The 19,084-nt window shown below is 46.9% G+C and overlaps 2 protein-coding genes across 2 annotated transcripts; one reads left to right on the top strand and one right to left on the bottom strand.

The window, feature by feature from the left end:
• The first annotated feature begins 5,204 nt into the window (after positions 1–5,204).
• On the top strand, positions 5,205–10,011 carry LOC100841053 (D-3-phosphoglycerate dehydrogenase 3, chloroplastic). Its single transcript, XM_003574515.4, has 5 exons — positions 5,205–5,899; positions 8,184–8,560; positions 8,656–8,766; positions 8,872–8,967; positions 9,059–10,011. Exons 1-5 carry the CDS (start codon positions 5,281–5,283, stop codon positions 9,734–9,736), a joined length of 1,881 nt encoding a protein of 626 aa, XP_003574563.1. The 5' UTR covers positions 5,205–5,280; the 3' UTR covers positions 9,737–10,011.
• A 5,966-nt stretch (positions 10,012–15,977) lies between these two features.
• Positions 15,978–17,147, bottom strand: LOC100841353 (protein GLUTAMINE DUMPER 2). Its single transcript, XM_003574516.4, has one exon. It carries the CDS (start codon positions 16,987–16,989, stop codon positions 16,477–16,479), a length of 513 nt encoding a protein of 170 aa, XP_003574564.1. The 5' UTR covers positions 16,990–17,147; the 3' UTR covers positions 15,978–16,476.
• Positions 17,148–19,084: the final 1,937 nt, after the last annotated feature.

The following is a 19,084-nucleotide window of genomic DNA, read 5'->3' as shown; positions in this document are numbered from 1 at the left end:
TCGGAGAGAGTACTAAATAGCACACTCCATAAATTTCTATACATTCAGCGACACATGAGCTTCAGACTTCAGCAACACAGGAACCAACATCTTCAAAAATACATCAGCCAGCAGAACACCCAAATTCAGTACAGCAAAACTTTCAGTGCGGCTGGTTCAAAAAAATTCAGCACAACAGAACACCCAAATTCAGCCCAAGTAGCCATCGCCTGGGGCAATACCACACGGCAGGGTGAGACGTATCCACGGTCGCCGTTGCTGGAGGCAGCTGATCCACCGTCGCTGCAGTCAAGGAGGTCGCCTCGAGTCAAAGGAAGGACATGGCGGGGGCGCTGCAAGGAGCCGTCCGCATCGCCACCGTCCAATGCCTCTTCAGACCTGCCGATGGGGGATGGCGCCGCAGTGGACCTGGCTGGGCTACGGCTTCATCCGCGGGAGCCGCTTGGACGATTGTGGGAGGCGCGCGGGCGGCCGAGGAGGCGCCACGCCAGCGGAAAAGTGCCGGTGGCGGAGGGGCGGCGCGCCGGTGGTCGACGAGAATGGCACGGGTGGCGGAGGGGCCTCGCTCGGGCGGCCGAAGCTAGGGGAGCGAGGAAGAGGATCGATGCAGGGACCAGGGAGGCGTCGGGAGAGAGACGGGCATTACATCGGGCGGCCCAGGGAAACAAAACAGCCCATTAGCCAGTTGCGGCCCAGGAAACAAACAACCTCTTAGTGACAGAATTAATTCTGACGAGAGCACTGAAAAGTACGGAGAAGCACACACAATTACCGTAAAAGAGCTCCTAAAATATAACACCCTTTAATAAAGGCATATTGATCTTTGTCCATGACCTTGTCAGCTAGTAACATTGTCCTATTGTTAACCTATATTTTGTTTCACTCCAATTTCTCAAAGGTGGTGTGATGTTTTTCGGTGGTCAATAACGAGCTAGATAATCCATATATGGACTATGCCTCTCCCTCAGTGCACCACGCTTTGATCAATATTTAGCACCCTGTACTGTTTTAAGCTAGCAATATATGCCGACTTATATATAAGGCACATCAATAATGTAAAAACTCTGTTTTGTACTATCGTGTGCATACAGTTTGTATGATGATATTCTATGCCTGAAAGAAACAATTTTCATGTTTTCTCGAAACACAATCCATCTTTCAGTTCATGTCACGCCCATTTAGCATTCGGCATATAGTACTCCTGCTCATTGTGCAAACAAAAGAAGAAGAGCTAGCTAGCCATGATTCATGGTTCATGTTCATCCATGGCTCATGAATGAGACCGAATGAGGCACGCCATCTGAAACCCGCCGCCGTGGCACGGCCGTGCCATCTCCTCCCGCCGATCCCCGGCACGCCTCCGCGCACGGGTTTCACCGTGTCGAACGTGTACGTGCAATCTAATAGGCCTATGAATGACGGCCCATGTATGACCCAATAGATGAACAGTCTACAGAATAGGGCCCATTGGAACATCGCTGACAACCTACCTGTCTCGAATGATTGTAAAGAAGAATTATTTCGATCTCTGATGCCTGACAGGCCTTTCTGCCTCCAAGTGTCGTCGTCACCAAGCCCAGTAGACTCGATCCCTGGAGGCCCAGCCAAACAACTTCACGTGTTATTCCGCTAGAGCTTCTCCATCGGCCGGTTCGGTCTGTTAGGATCCAATTTTTTTTCTTGATCGGAGACGACGAATTAATCGTCGGTTTTCTGAATCTGCCAGTGCACGGCTTCAAAAATGGTAGCTACTCGCTGCACCGCATCGACCTCTCCAAGCACCTCTTCTGCAGTTCTGCCGGGCAGAATCTACCCATCTTCAGCGGCGGCACAAGACAAGAAGCGGCAGAGACGGGCGTTCAGCTTCCCATGCAGCAGCGTCGCCTGGCGCCGCACGCAGAGGCGCAGACGGCAGGCAGACTCGTGGCCACGACACGGACTCAAGTGCGTCGCCAGACGGCCAGAGATGAGAGATCCGGCCAGCGACTCGCCCTACCCGTTCCTTTGCGCGCCTGCGTCAGTCCTCCGGGCATCCGCACGTACACGGCGAACCCGTGCGTGGAGACGTGCCGGAAAGTGAACGCTTACTTTCTACGGCAAAGCGCAGAGTATGTTGATATGTTCAATTCCCCGAGCTCAACGCTCTGGCTCGGCCTCGCGGATGGTCATGTAAAATCTTACTTTTGTACGTACTCAAAAGGGAGGATTCAAAAGTGTTCCGGTAACATCGGCCGGTTGATTTGTTAATCCTATCGCATGCACGGTTGAAAAAAAATAACGTTTTAGACACTCCTGGACGGAACTAGTGATGCGCACGTGCAAAAATCTAATATCTAATTAAAATAGCAGAAATTTTAGTTTAGATTTGACAAAAATTATTGTAGGGTCCAGATTAATTAGATCTAAGATATGAAAAAAAACAATCTGAGTTCTGATCCGTATGTACGTGGAAAGTCAGGATTTGTTGAGGATACGGGAAAACAAACAATTGGAACAAACTAACACAGAGAACCAAGGCAACCGTCATCGATCCCATCTACCGATCGATACCCTCGCGGCCTCGCACACACAAGTAGCCCGTAGCCCCCACCTATCGTTCCCTCGCACCATCGTTCACAGGCAGGAACCCGCCGTAGTTCCCTCACACGCATAGGCAGGAAATCGCCATCGATGCGTTCTGTGCATCAATCCCTTGCAATTCCACCCAGAAGCCCATCGATCTCTTCCCGGCGATGGCGGATTGCGCCCTTGCAATTCCACCCAACTCGACATGGTTGCCGGTGCTCAATAATTCAGCAAGCGGCTGTGTTCTGGACGGCCTGCAAGTACGATTGGCACATTGAATGTAGCTCTTTGCATTCATTCGATTTCTTCGGAACAATGTGCTCTCCTTATCTTGCTTGATCTATCATCTACTTCTGTTCGGTTTATTCGATCAAAACCGAAGATTGTACCGAACTTGGACCCAAATTCTCAGTTACTCCCTACGATCCTAAATTGTTGTCGAAATATTACATGTATCTAGACACTTTTTAAAAATAGAAATATCCATATTTGGGCAATTTTGAGTCAAGAATTTAGGATTAGAGGGAGTAATAATTTTTCAAAAAACCCATCGGTCTAATATTTTGAAAACCGAACTTCTCTCTAAACCGAGAAACCGAACCGAACGGTTCATTTTAACTGAATGCCCAGGCCCACCTGTCACAGAAACTCGCCGGAATTTAATACTCTCTCCGATCCATAAAAAATGTCGCTAAATGACTAAGATTGCGCTGATGCTTGGCAGCAGCGTGTTCGACCTCAAGCAATTTGGAAAGATGGCCTCACTATCCATCCACCAGGGACGAGGACGTCAAAGATTTTGCTGGGAAACTTTTCTACATGACCAAAGGGGATCTAGGCGTGTAGTGTTAACTTCTGTACACGCAACAAAGGAAATACTAACATATCGGATAACAATTTCATTTCTTATTTACGAAAAAGGAAACATGATGGACGCAAGTAAAATACGTATTAGGCATTCAGGCTGTGGCTGGGCATACAACCTTGTACAGACGAAATTTAGTCAACTCAAAATAATCTAATCATTCCGATTATTTAGAAAACAACTAAAAATAAAAATACATGAAAAATATCATTCATTATACAACTCTAGCCGCGCAATCTAAACGGGTCACCCTGCTTGTTGCAAGTAACTTGGAGGTGCGTCTGGAGAGCACGATCTCTTTAACAGGATGCAAAATCAGACAAGTGGAAACATCACGCCTGAAGAGCAATAATACGGCCAATCGTACACCATTCCTAACTACTCCAAAAAATTGGAGGAGTGGTCCAAAAAAATTGGAAATTAGGCGTCCCCCGAAGCGGCGGATCCCCACAGGTCTACGGGACAAGAGAAGTAGGGAACATCACAAGCGCAACCCCCGTCATCGCCCATCGCAGGCCTCACTGCTTCTGGTCGTCCATTAATTTACATATCATAATCACAACATATGGGGTCGATGCTCTCGTCATTCCTCACGTATGCGGCTACAAGGCGCCAAAATACTACTCCCTCTACTGGCCAGCAAGCACCGGCTCGCATCCTCTGCTCGCTGCGTATCACTGTCCGCTACTACTTCACCACCTAACCCAAGGCCAAGTCAAGTCAGGGTTGGTAGGCGAGACGTTCCTTCGGGCGTTCACTGGCAACTGATCAACGCGCACTCCAATCATCTCTGCAACACAATTCTCAACACATCACCTTTTGTTGTGTTGCCACTGGATATATATCGATCCAGCGTGCTCGCACCGATTCTCCTCCTTCACTCCTCCGGTCGCTTTCCGTCCCGGCTGCTCGGAGCCACGTTTCCGCACGCACGCACGGGCTGGGGGCGAGCAAAGAGCCAATTCTCCAGTTCACTGAGTAAAATTAAGAAGCCGCTTGTGACTTGTAAGCGACGGCCTGGATGCGCAGAATCGAGGCGGAAGCTGGCGAGGAAGCTTCCCGGATCAGAAAATCTTACGGCAACAGAGACATGCGGGGAAAATTTCAGGTTTCGCGTGCCCCGCCCGTGGAAAACCGGCCCCGGCCGGCCGCGGTGGCTGTCGAGAACGACAACCGCACGATGAGAGAACGACCGGTGGGATACGTACATCGACTCGATTCCACTAGCATCCTGCTGCTTCGTAAATCTGTGAATTGCGTTGACGTTTTGGTAACCGCCACTGGCCACTGGCCATGCATGTGAGTGTTGTATGTTACGTGTCAGTGGAATGGGAAAAACGGACCTGCGTGTCTCTCGCCAAATCGTAACTGGATGCAACATTCAACACTCAATTTTGGCTCCAACGTTCCACGTGCTCTCAAGGGCCATATTCTTCCTTTGCCATATTTAGCACTTGAACGAATATACTCCCGCTGGTGCTAGTGGTCGTGCAAATCGCCGCATGATCCACATTTATCCGAACATTTTCCACAAACAAACTAAACTCTGACACATGTCTAAAAACGGCCGGGGAGTAGTAACACTTGGTCAATCACAAAATATCTGGAGGACCCGATGCACCTCTCGGGGAAATTTTTTGGGGCCTACCTATCCAGCGCAATAAATCCACGGGCCCCACCCTCCAGGTAAAAAATCAATTTGATCCAAATAAGTACAGTAACCCCCCACCAACCCTCCCATCGTCTCGCGTTTATAACCAGCCCTTGTTGTCCCGCAACTCTGCAGCAGTACTCCTCTTCTCACACAGGATTCTCACGCCAGCCAGCCAGCCAGCCTGATCAAATCAAACATGTCCGCCTCACGCGCCCTCCTCTCGAACCCGCAAGCGGGCGCGAGCCCGACCATGGCGAGGGCCGCCTCGCGGGCACGCCTCGCCGCGCCTTCCTCCTCGATCCCCTTCGCGCGCGCCGGCGCCCGCCTCCGCATCCGATCCGCGATCCTGTCGTCGCCGGCGGCGGCGGCGGCGCCGGTGGCGTCTGCGGAGCCGACGCGCCGGATCTCGCGGTCCGGGTCGGAGGCGGCGCCGCGGGCCAAGCCGGCGGTGCTGGTGGCGGAGAAGCTGGGCGAGGCCGGGCTGGAGGTGCTGCGGCAGTTCGCGGACGTGGAGTGCGCCTACGGCATGTCCCCCGCCGAGCTCCTGGCCAAGGTGTCGCAGTTCGACGCGCTCATCGTGCGCAGCGGCACCAAGGTGACGAGGGAGGTGCTGGAGGCGGGCCGGGGCCGGCTGCGGGTCGTGGGCCGGGCCGGCGTCGGGATCGACAACGTCGACCTGCAGGCGGCCACGGAAGCCGGCTGCCTCGTCGTCAACGCGCCCACGGCCAACACCGTCGCCGCCGCCGAGCACGGCATCGCGCTGCTCGCCTCCATGGCGCGCAACGTCTCGCAGGCGGACGCCGCGCTCAAGGCCGGTGAGTGGTCCATTCTGCTTCCTGTCCACCTTCTCGTTTACTGGTTGATTGCTCGTTTAAATTTGCGGCCTCGTAGTACTACAACATCGTTCATTTCTGAATTCTGATGGTTGGTAGTAGTGGTTTACTTTCGGGCTGGCATGTTAGAACTTTAAAATTGAGACATTTTCTGTCGAATTATTGCCATCAGTCTAGATTTTATCAGGTTCTTTGACGTTGACGTTCTATGAATTATCCTCGATGCTTAGTGATCTCGCAAAAAAAAAAACAGTGATCTCGTAAATAGTACTCCCTCCGTTCCTAAAACCACGACAAGTATTTTAGGAACAGAGGGAGTAGTTCTTAGTTAAAAATAACCGTTTAACCCTTCAGTAGTTCAGTCGGAGAAGTTTATCCTGTTTGATTCGGATCTCCAGATGGAGGAGTGATAGTAGGAGATAAGATTCTACTGAAGATGTCCATGGTTCAGAAAAAAAAACGACTGAAGATGGGCAGGTTCAATGAATCTGATTGTGACTGTTGAACCCGAAAGGTCTTTAAGAACGGAATCTAACCTAATTTCCCAACTACTGAGAGTCATCAATCATTAGAGGGAACTGCATCTGGTTTCTGAAGCCTGAAGTAAACTATTGCGCCCTATGGACCACCTCGCTGTTCATCGACTGGCAGCTAAGGGCCCGCATTTCTCTAGACTAGCACCACCAAAGTAGTCGTCGTTACCACTGTCTTACGTGTATTCGTGCACAGAATCGGAATAATTTTATGCCCCTTGCTGTCCTCTCTTTTGCTTGCCGCCGATACCATGGAAATTTGACTTGTTCTTTGATAGACACAAAAGGGCAAACTTACCTGATGTCATCAGCTGATCAGTGATCAGTCAAGTAACCACACAAAATGGCTACTGGTACATTTTGGGCAATTGGAATACATAAGGTAGACAATTGTCTGCCTTCCTATCCAAAAAAACATTTGGGCAACTGAGATGTTTGCTTGTGGTTGATCTGAGATTAAAATTTGCTCTTAGCTTTAGTAACCATAATAATAATAGGTCTGACGGTTTTCTTTATTTCTTCTAACTAAACTGTGCCAACCTTAAAAAAAACCTTCTGCCCGCAAGCCAATTTTAAAACCGCAATGAACTTACATATAAATGAGCATTCCCCCCTATTCCTTTTTCTGTGCAAAAGAGAACAAGCAAAGTACACACAAATCACCCCAGTAACATAAATTTACCATCGGTGTTTCGGTCAGAAACAGAAAAAAGTACACACAGTACCCCCAATAATTTGACTGTAACAGCATGCCAAAATTATTACAAAAAAAGAAGAACAAAGTGTTCAGCAAGAGCTTACATCCATCATTTTGAATGTGATATTGGTGTGCTGGGGGTTATTGATTGGGTACAGTCTTGCATTTTTTCGTTCTCTGAAGTCTATGTCAGATAATGACAGCTTATCAGTGTAACCAAAAAAGGTGTATTAAAACGTGTGTGGGTGGTATATGCCTTCTGTCGTTAGTTCAGATAGCACACTTATGCTGTCAATATATTTGCTATTCCCTAGTGTAAATCGGTGAATGAACCAAGGTGGATATGTATGCAAATTATTGAAGGTCATAATTTGTTTCCTAAGCTACGAGTTTTGATAGGCCTTCAATGCAATCATTAAATCATGTTAATATTGGGCTTATACGTGTCTCATGGTAAATGGTTCAAATTTCAGTACGATGATGTTTATTGTTTATTGAGGAATTTATTCAAAACCATTCTGATAGTATTCCCCTAATAAAATTTGGTGTATCAGATACCCCAGTTTAGTGGAGAATAGGTTCCCTGCTCAACTTTAACATTTTGATCTTTTTTGAAAGGGACAGCCTATTTGCCAAAATTATACTCAAAATAATGCCATTCGTTGAGCCAAAATCGCTATCTGAAATTTAGTTTAACCTGTTACTTTTGGGCACTTATGATGCTGAAATATCCATGCTTTGTCAATGTGAGAATTTGGTGGATGTAGGCCGGGCTATTTTTTACCTGTAATTTTTTTTGTGGATGTAACTACCCAGTAAGAATTTTCAGTTTCCCACTATAAAGTTTAACGGCAATTTCACCATCGCCACTTCAGAGTTGGGTAAACTGTATTCCTGTCTGCCATGTGTACAATTTCATGTGACCTGTAAAGTTATAGTATGATTTTAAAGGGGGAGTTCAAAAGCACTGCCTCTGGTTATGCTAGTGAACTGGTTCCATTCTTGCTAATGAATGTTTTCGTCTTATTTGCCACAGGTAAATGGCAAAGAACCAAGTATGTTGGAGTTTCCCTAGTTGGAAAGACTCTTGCCATCATGGGCTTCGGGAAGGTTGGCTCAGAGGTAGCAAGGCGAGCAAAAGGGCTTGGGATGCATGTGATTGCACATGACCCCTATGCCCCTGCCGATAAGGCCCGTGCCATTGGAGCTGAGTTGGTATCTTTCGAGGAGGCCGTAGCAAAAGCTGACTTCATCTCCCTCCATATGCCACTCACCCCAGCGACATCCAAGGTCTTCAACGACGAGTCCTTCGCAAAGATGAAGACCGGTGTGCGGATCATTAATGTGGCTAGGGGTGGAGTGATTGATGAAGATGCTCTGGTCAGAGCTCTGGACTCCGGCAAAGTTGCTCAGGTGATTCGAAATTTCTTCTGTTCGATTTTCTTCTAACTCATCATCGTGAAGATTTCCCTGAAAGGCATTACTTTTTCCTTTCCAATCTGGATCAGGCAGCTCTTGATGTCTTCACAGTGGAGCCCCCACCAAAGGACAGCAAGCTGGTGCTTCATGAGAACGTAACTGTTACACCCCATCTTGGAGCAAGCACGGTAGAGGCCCAGGTCTGCATCTTACCTACAACCATGTCAATACGTGTCCCTACATTGATGTAAACCACCTGCGGCTGTTTCTGATGTACCAACTTTACTGAACTCACCACATTGCAGGAAGGCGTCGCTATCGAAATAGCAGAAGCTGTCGTAGGTGCACTGAGAGGCGAGCTCGCAGCGACAGCTGTGAATGCTCCAATGGTCCCAGCAGAGGTACGAAGCTCTTGACATGTGAATGGCATACTGCAACCGTGCAAGTTTTTGGACAACTTGTTCTTATGAATCTGTTTCTTCTATTCATCAGGTTTTGTCAGAGCTCGCTCCGTATGTTTCCCTGGCAGAGAAACTGGGAAGGCTGGCAGTGCAGCTTGTTGCCGGCGAGAGTGGCATCAAGGGGGTCAAAGTAGTGTACACCTCCGCCAGGGACCCGGACGACCTCGACACGAGGCTCCTCCGTGCAATGGTCACCAAGGGCATCGTGGAGCCTGTGTCTAGCACATTCGTCAACCTTGTGAACGCGGATTATACAGCAAAGCAGCGTGGCCTGCGCATCGCCGAGGAGCGGGTCTCCCATGACAATGCCGCCGCTGCAGAATCGCCACTTGAGTCCATCCAGGTTCGCCTCTCGAACGTGCAGTCCAAATTTGCCGGCGCGATCAGCACCGGCGGGGACATTGTCGTCACAGGCAGGGTCAAGTACGGCATTCCACATCTGACCGTCGTCGGGCCATACGAGGTCGACGTCAGCCTGGAGGGCAACCTGATCCTCTGCCGGCAGATCGACCAGCCTGGTATGATTGGCAAGGTCGGGAACATCCTTGGACAGAGGAACGTGAACGTTAGCTTCATGAGCGTCGGCCGGACCTTCCGCGGAAAGCAGGCAATCATGGCTATCGGTGTCGACGAGGAGCCCGACAAGGAGACACTGGAGAAGATCGGGAAGATCCCGGCGATCGAGGAGTTCGTGTTCCTCGAGCTATGATGGAGAGGGAGTCCTCCGTAGGATATTAAGAAGTAGTAGAGCTCATCATCTGGGTTTGATGGCCTGACGGAGTAAAGTGATCCGTGGTCTGTCGGGACTTCTTCATTTTTGAAGTCACAACTATACATGAAGGGTGCCTTCGACTTGGTCCCTGTTCGAATAAGAGGTGTACGTATGCCCTGTGTGTTAATGTATGTGTGCTTGTTTGTGGAGAACAGTATCAGATTGTACTGTTTGATGCAATAAAAGAGTGCTAGTACTACTACTGCTTCATCTGTTGATCGGTAAAAATGACTTGTATTGTTGTACCCTAACCATTCAGGTAGCAGCTGCCAAAATTTCCATTTTTCCTGCAAGCAACCGAGGTCTAAGCAAGCAAGTTTCTCCGTTCTTCTGAATAACCGAATGTGTTCCGACGGCACGTCTCCAATGCCGGACCCGGATGCGTCCTACGGAGTACTCCCTAAATACTTGCAGTGCAAGTTTGCACTAAAATAACGACTACTTCTGATGATGCAAAATTGCAAATGCAGATTTTTTTTTTAGAAACTATTGCAAATGTAGATGTGACGCCACGTAATCAGAGCTTCTCCCCAGCCCGTGCTCTCGACTCGAGAATGCTCTGTACCGCTGATCGGGCCGGTCTTCTGGCCCACGAGGCCCATATCACACAAGGGCCGACCCATTTAGCTTAGGTCATGTGGACCTGCTAACCCAATGAAAATGGAACGCTCAAAACTAACTGCTGGGCTTCAAAGGCCAAGGAGGAGTGAAAGCCGAAATCAAAACTTGAAACTCGAACATTTTTGTTTTCAGTCTGTTTTTTTTTCGCATGAAACATGTGAAAAAAACATGTCGGGACAAAAATGTGTACTCCTTATGTGACTTTAAATATTTTCATCATTGCGTGTATGTAAGGCACCCATTGTCTCACAAAAATATATATTTAAAATAGTACAAAACCTATACGAAATTTGCTTGAAAAATGCTTGCTTTCTTACATCTTTTGTAATGTATTTATTCTTTGAAAGGATCTGAGAGTATTTATCAAAAATTGAGTTCCTAGTTTTAAAAGTTATTGGAGCATTATAAAATTTGTCTGCAATTTGCTTAAAATTACAATTTTCAATTTGCAACTAAAAAAAACTTGTTGCATCCACTTAGATAAAATAGTGGCAAAATCGACATTATTACTTCGTATTACAAATTCGTAAACTTATAGTTATTGTTAGCAAGAAGCATAGTGATGTTTTTCTTTCTAAATGGTTTTGCTGAAATTTAGTGAAATCCACTCGAGTTAGTTGCAAGTTTTCAAGGCTAACGTTGCACATGAAGTTATGTGATTTTGTGAAACTTTAGCATTGGAAATAATTTGTGAGATTGCTCTGGGATCCGTCCGTTGCTTGGTGTGATTTCTTTGTGTGCCCAAAATGAGTTGGCTTCATCGACCGAAGTGAGTTAGGTAGATCCATTCTAAAAGATAAAAAACTAGAAAGTTTGCTTTTCGAAGGTATCTTACAACAATGGCAACAACATTTTTTTATGGAGCGTTTACGGCTTAGCCCACTGAGAAATAGTAACAATTTTCAGTCGGCTACTAATATTCTTTCGATCCATTGTCTTCACATGCCATTTATAATGGTATGAATCTTGATGCTCGCAACGAACCATTATTATTAGCAACTGAGAAGTTGTTATCTCTCGGTCGCCTGAGAAACAACAAAATTGATAGATGTTGGATTTTTCTACTCTAGCGCCACGAGCTGCCGACAAGCCTGTCGAATTCGATCATGAACCGAAGTACCACGAGAGCGGCAGCGCGGAAACGCATCATTTTCCTTTTTGTTGAAACATCGGAACTGCATAAATCAGTGTGCAATTCAGTTGTTCCTGTCAGGACGGAACATTCTAACCATACCCATGCCTCCATAACGGAAATCGGCAACCATGTCTTTCAGGCGGGAGGCTAGCTTAAGCTTAACCCCCAAATTTGACAATGCAGTGGACTCCCGACTCGTCCATTTCGGTCCCAGCGGAGCCGAAGATGCCAACAGACACCAATCTTCTTCCCCTTCATCAGTGGTTCGAGCAACAAGATTCCAAGAAGAAAAGAAACCCACCGAGATTAGAATCGATCGACCACACCAAGTAGGAAGTACACACAGTACTGCTCTGACGGCATCAATAATGTGAGGTGTGAACAGCTCAAGCCTCAAGCAGCATATATGGTCCTCCAGCCAGTGTTGCCGGCACCACGTACCAGTCGACCGGCTGGCATCGATCGTACTATATAGCTGCTGGTCCCTGGACACCTGAAGCACAATGCCCCAGTCGTCGCTCTCCTCCTCCTCCTCCCTGATCCAAATTCCAAATTCCCCATTATTCCCCTGCAATACGGTCCAGTGGCCGCTGGCGCTGAGTCGCTGTCCTTCACGGCGTCACCCCAACTCCTCCTTCGCCCCTTTCCGCGGGACTGTTACTTCCATTGGGTCCTTTTTTTTTTTTCGAAACGGAACCATTGGGTTCTTCAAAGCTACAGTTACGTATTCCACAGTCCACAGCATCTATCACTCTATCAGCATGTCGACTACTACTAGATCAGGACCTCGGCAAAAGGCGCGGCTGTTTAATTTGTTTCTTGCGAGACGCATGGACCATTCATGCTTCACCATGGATTCTAGCCATGAATGGTATCGAATGGCAAATGGCGGGAGCTGTTTCTGGCCACGAGAAGCGAAGTGGTAGGCAGAGGATCTCATCTCATTTTCTGACCATGGGCCGGTCACAAACTAATTACAGTCAAGATCCTTTCTTACGGTTTGCCATGCCAAGTTGTTGGTAGGATATTCCGTGCGTATGGTAGGCCTCGATCAAGTCCTGAGAAGAATATACATGACGGATAAATAGTTCGTTGATGTTGAGAAGACAACAGGTTGGTTGCTCGCACGCGGATGAAGAAGGCCGGCCAGTGGCAGGACAACGATGACACAGGGACACGCATGCTCTGATGGTGATTGGGCCATTGGGGGCTGTTCTCTTGCTAAATTGTTCTCCATACGTGATCATCACTGATCAAATAGCCAAGTAGCCAGGACCCAGGAATAATACAACTCCGTACCTTTTTTTTACAGGGATAAGCTAACATGTGTTTCTTTCAAACCTGGCCCCGCCGTAACGCCCAACAGAGGAGCATGAATTGGTCGGTTCAAAAAGAGAGAGATGACTCCTCTGACGTACTGCAACCTGGCAGTATGGCCGCTGACATGTGGGACTCCACGAGTCAGTGACCCAACTCCAGGGTGTAGAAGCTGTTTCAATCCCTTAAACCATTCGAAATTCGCAAAGGACACACTAGTGGCTGATAACCGTTCGAAATTCACAAAGGACACACTGGTGGTTGATAATGTGACAGCAAATCGTCGTACCGTCGAAAGGATCATACAGAGAGCGCTGCACTGCACTTGCTAGCCCGAAGCAATCATCAACATTAATAATTCCGGCGGAGCAATGGATAAGCAGAGGTCACGCTGGCACGCTGCACTAACCAAGCCGATCTAGTCGTCGACGGCGCTAGCGAATTAACGTGCCCCGGCCGGCCCGATACGTGCCAATAATAGAGGAGGCAGGCAGCGGCACGCACGCACTGCCGCGCCTTGTGCTCGGCAGCGGCTGGCTGGTGGCGTCAGCATAATTGGTGGAGTGCACGGCTGATTCCATCCGCCAAGGACGTACATACGGGGCAAACAAGGCACGCACGGCACGGGCCGAGCAGCGCGTACATCATCGCCCGGCCGGCCCCCTCTACACTCGTCGCCATAGGGCCTGTGAGAGAATTGACATGCCGCCGCGATGCAAAATCAAAAGTCTCAAAATACCACTCAAATAATTATTTCTTACAAAATACCATTACAATTCGGTTTTTCATGCCAAAATACCACTAGAGACTAACAACCACAAAAATGGACATATATATCCTTACCTTTTCACAATTCAACAACATTTGCTTGCATTTCATCGACATTTCAGCGGCACATTTAGACATCATTTTAACAATACTATGAAATCTTTGGTTGGCTTTGACTAACAGTCAATTGACGATAGTGGTATTTTGCATGAAAAACTGAATTGTAGTGGTATTTTGAAAAAGATGATTATTTCACTGATATTTTGGAATCTTTGGTTTTGCATAGTGGTACCACGTCAAATTCTCTCTGGGACTATGGCTCCTTCGTCACGGAGGCACGTACGGCACTCTTGCCATCTCGATCGGTGCCTGCTGCGCTAATCGATCCTGAATGCCTACCTAGAATGACTGAAAAGATCAGCAATCCATCTGCAAGAGATACTAAAGAAAACAAAACAAGACAAACACTGAAGAAAACGGAGAGAAACGTACGGACGAGCAACAAACGGGCGTGGAGGCCAGCTCCGGTCGCAGTCGCCCCGTGACGCGGCGGGCAAATTAGACCCCGTTGCCCGTGGTGGCCGTCGTCGTCACCCCGATAGCTCCACCGAATCGCCTGCGCAGCCATAGATACACACACAGCCCAGCCCATGCTGTCCAGCTCCTTCCACACAACCGCTTGTCTCCTCCTCTCGCAACCCTCATCTCTCCATCTCAACACTCTCACACATCACTAACTCACAAAGAGACCCAAATCCCAATTGCTAATTCACTCTCTCCAAGTCAGGCAGGCAGAATATACAACTCCCAATTGGGCCAACTTTAGCTGTAAAGAGCCTTTTCTTTCTTCCCTTGAGAGAAGTTCGTATGCAACTGACTGACGAAAGCGGTGTTCACCGGCCTTCGACTCCGACCCGGATCGATGGAGCAGCTGGAGAAGATGACTTCATGATTAAAGGAATGTTTTTGGGTGGATCAATCAATCATGCAATCGACTCTAGATCGCATCCCTCCTGTTCATGGAAAACCGCCAACACCAATAATCAAGCCAAGCGTACGCGTCGTCTAGCTCGGTCCATCGATCTCCAAACCCGGGCCCAAGATGTCGCTCCATGGTCGAGCTAGTACATACCGACGAGTGACATGGAGAGCCACTACCGCGCTTCCATTGGTGAAATTTCTTTTGACGGATTCCATTGGTGAAATTTCACTTGGGTGAAGTTAACATGCATGGTGAAACCTTTAATTTTGTCTCTCGGTTGGTAAGACGGTTGGAGTCAAGTTAAAGAAATTCAGATCCAAGGGGGTAGATAGATACTGCAGGATTTTTATGACAGAGATCGAGGCCAAACTGTAACGATTAATAATCAGTAAACCGTAACGATCAGGACGTCAGGTTCCTTCCGCCGAGCTCTCTCCAAGCTTTACTTTCGAGTTGGCTCTCTCCAACCCCAACCACGCCACTACTGATGCTGCTACTTGCATAATTAATTCATGTGTGATGACTGACTTGCGCTAACATTTTCAGACAGACGGCCAACTGCCGTCCCATCTCAGTTGTTACTACTCGTTAGTGGTTTTTGCATCATACCCAACTATGAATCCTTACTCTTGGACGCGACTCTTCGAAGGAAATTAAAATATGTGATCCTTATGCATCCGGACAATTGCAACACAATCGGCTACTTTACTTTGGAAATTTATGTATACATGGCTGGCTGGCTGGCTCTCTTTCTTGGAGATGAACTAAGATAAGGATGTACAATGCGACTGCAAACCTGACATGCGCAAAAGCAGCAACAAAGTCAGCAACAGCTCCTTTGTTCCATCGTCACGAGCTCTTCTCGACGCAGTCAATTTGTAACAGGAACTAATTATACACTTGGTGATAACGGTATACGTTACATACAGATACACTCTGGTGATATCTATACATACAAATCAACATCATGTATGCATGGTGGATATCAGTCTCACATCGTCTTCAAGAATCTGTTCACTATACCCTGTCTCCCAAGTTCGATCGGCTGACTCCTGACTGGACTGGATATCCTGAAAACAACAGTGTCCACAAGGAAACAAAAAACGGCTCGAGTCTCCTCTCCTCTCCAGTGGGGAATATTTATCCTGCTCATGTGGTTTTTCTTTCTCCTGATCATATCATATATTCGCAATCATGAGAAGTATGCCCATCGGCGCACCGCGTCTCCTACCTGAAACCATTCTCATCCACTTTGCCCTTGGTTTACTCATACATGTAAAGTGTGTGCCCTACCTGATTCCTCCACACATACACAGACACGCCCCCACTTGGCCACAACAGAAAGGAGCAGAAGAAGAAGAAAAATATTCTCATTTCCATTACAAGGAGCCAAAAAACCCCAAAAGCAAAGGAAATAGAAGCACCAACTTTTTATGTAGGGACAAGAGGCTTAGCAAAAGCTGCATTTCTCACTCCCATCATGGCAAAATTAAGTTACAGATAACTCCACAAAAATATGGTCTTGATAAATTGCTGTTCTCTTGTGCCATACTGTCGGCAATTCGGCTCTGCTCCGTTTTCGTCATTGCAGAATCACACACAACCCCACAAAAATTATGACTCTGATCGGGTCTGCACGTACTTCCCAGTGTACATGGACTTTATCCAATCCCGTTCTATATCCTATCTGGGCATCTGGAGGCATCAAAGTGCTCCATATTTTTTTCAGGAAACCAAAACAAAATTGCTCTGCCAACAATTTTGAGCCATTCGAGTGATCTCATCGATCGACCTATCAGCCGGCCACCAAAACATTACCTAAACCTAAATGAAGAAGAAGAAGCAAAATCTCAGTCACACCTCTGGGATGCGGTGGTGATCATCAGTTTCTCTCTGGCTCTCACTGTGCTCACCATTATCATCAACTTTGATGCTAGCCAAGGCGACTTCCTGCACTTTCTTCTCTTCTCCCCCCTCCTCTCCCTTGCTGCTGCGGTCTCCGAAGGAGGAAGCTCTGCTCGACATGGGCGTGGCCAGGTACGTCGGCTTCACGTCGCCCGCCATGATCACCAGGATCTTCTCCTCCCATATCGGCGGCGGCAGGTCAGACGCCGCCGGCTTCATGCCGTCGGCGGCGGAGCCGGCGCCATCGCCACGGCCGGCGGCGCCGCCCTCCAGGTAGCCGGAGAGCTTCCAGTAGGAGCAGGCAAGGATGAGGAGCGCGAAGGCGATGAGGCCGAGCATGGCGGCCAGGCCGCCGAAGAGGTAAGGCACGGGCGAGTGCCACGCCGAATGCGCGGCTCCGGCGGCCGCCACGGGGGCTACGGCCGCCGCTGCCGTTGCATTGAAACCTGCTCCTGGCCTCATTGTGTTGGGCTGATTTCTTGTGTGTTTCGATTCTCCTCTGAATGAACTACGAGGTGTGTGATGAGTGAGCTGTTTTTTTTTTCTGCTGTTCTTGAGAGGTGGTTGTTGTTGCTGCTTGTTGCTCTGTTGTAATTGTGTGAGAGCGCAGTGCAGTGCTAGAGGGTTATTTATAAGGAGGGAAAGGGGGGAAAAGGGTGGGAAATTTGTCACTGCTTGGCTGGATTTGCTGAAAAGAAAAGTTCAGAATAGATTATGAGGTCACTTAGAGCATAGTTTATACTAGGACTTTTAGTGTTGCGAAATTGCATCAAGGGCCCCCTCAAAGTTTGGTATTTTTCTTTTGGGCTACTGTGGAAGTTGGCACAAGTGCGTTCATGAAAAAAATGGAAAGCAAAACCTATTATGCTCTATGTTTCTCCTTTTGGCTCTTTTTGCCCCTTTTCTCATCTATGTTGGGGAATATTTTAACATTTTTGGAGTATTGGACAATAGGGAATGCACTTATCCACAAGAATGGTACCTTTGGCTTGTCAAGTCCCTACAGGGCAAGGCTATGCCTGGCAATGAGTTATATCCCACTAAGAAAAAAAAAAGCACAGGGCACCACCTAAAATAATTCTTAAGAGCTCACTTCGATGGGTTCTACATGCCTTGATCACATTGCTTCAAATTTGCAACCGAAAACAAACCCCCACTTCGAGAAGAAGAGAACAAGGGCATAAAATCCATGCATGAGCGCGCATAGAGGAGCTAGAAATATTTTAGGAGTCTGTTCCTCAAATTTGTCTTCTACAATAAAACTTCAAAACCTAAGGACATACCTAGTGTGGATCGCATTGGGTACATAATTCTGTTGAAATCAGGTTGACTGAATCATCTAGTTACTTTAAAAAGGTATTCCTCTTAATTGAAAGCATTGCGAGAAAATTGAATTGTAGCTCAGCTTCAAAAGAACCAATGAACAACTAAAATACATCTCAGTTCAATTATGAGGGCCCCAGATTCCAAATTGGCTCGAAATAAACTCATCACTATCCATGCAGTTCACTGCTTAGTTTCTTTGTAATTTTCATAAATTCTCGTAGCGTTGTTGTGAACTGTAGTTGAACTATGTGTTTAGCACTTGGTCTTTGTGTAGTTTTCACGAGCTCTTATTAGTGTTACTGTGAAATTATATTTTTAGGTGTACGTGGACAAGTGTATGTGAACCATGTTAACATGTGTTTGCTATAAGAAATGCTACATTTTTCATGGAGCAGTGGATATGTTTGTTCGATTTGTTTTTTCAATCGGTATGCACCCCTCATGTATATAAAGGATGAATCGACTTTCCGTACAAAATAACAGTCTTGGATTCACATCCAAAACCCTAATTTGGGTTGAATTTGGATGTTTTGGTCCGAATTTTCCATAATTGTTTGGTCGAAAAACTAATTGTACCGTCAGACCCTTTTGAAGTAGTAAACGAACTCAAATCGAGATAATTCCAAAACTAAAGTTGTTCTCTCAAAAAACGAATAAATGTTATATTGACAACTTTTCAATCCAAGTTGATCTTGATGTATTTTTATCTCTGTTTTTAACTTCAGTTTGGATTCGGCTTGGCGCACTGTGACAAGTATTTGACCGAAATTTCTGAATTCGTAGTACATGTCTTCTATAATCGGATAACTGTTTTAGCAAAAAAATTTGCATATGACCTTAGATTGAGATGATCTAAAAGGAAAAAGTTGTTTTTTTCGATGAGGCGCAAAACTTTGATGTTGGACATATTTTCATTTGAAGTCATTTTGAAGGACTTTTAGTGGGCTCCTTCATATATTGATCTCAGAGTCTTTTCTGAGTGCTAACATGATCGGCTGTCAAGCCTGATCATGGCATGAGTCGACGCGATGGGTATGGTGTCTCTTCAATGAGCAGTCATAACTCGACGAGTGAACCTTACACAACACGACTTCGTTTTTGATTAGTTATTAGCCCAAAATAAACGTGGTATATCTCTATATTTGTATTTTCTAAAATTGTAAAGCATTGTTATTTATTAATTAATATTTAGTTGTTATATTATTTCCAATTGTAATGACTATTTTTTAGA

This window comes from Brachypodium distachyon, chromosome 3 (assembly GCF_000005505.3).
Source record: "Brachypodium distachyon strain Bd21 chromosome 3, Brachypodium_distachyon_v3.0, whole genome shotgun sequence".
NCBI lineage: Eukaryota > Viridiplantae > Streptophyta > Magnoliopsida > Poales > Poaceae > Brachypodium > Brachypodium distachyon.
The sequence above is the reverse complement of the archived record's forward strand: the minus strand, read 5'-3'. Positions and strand labels throughout refer to the sequence as shown.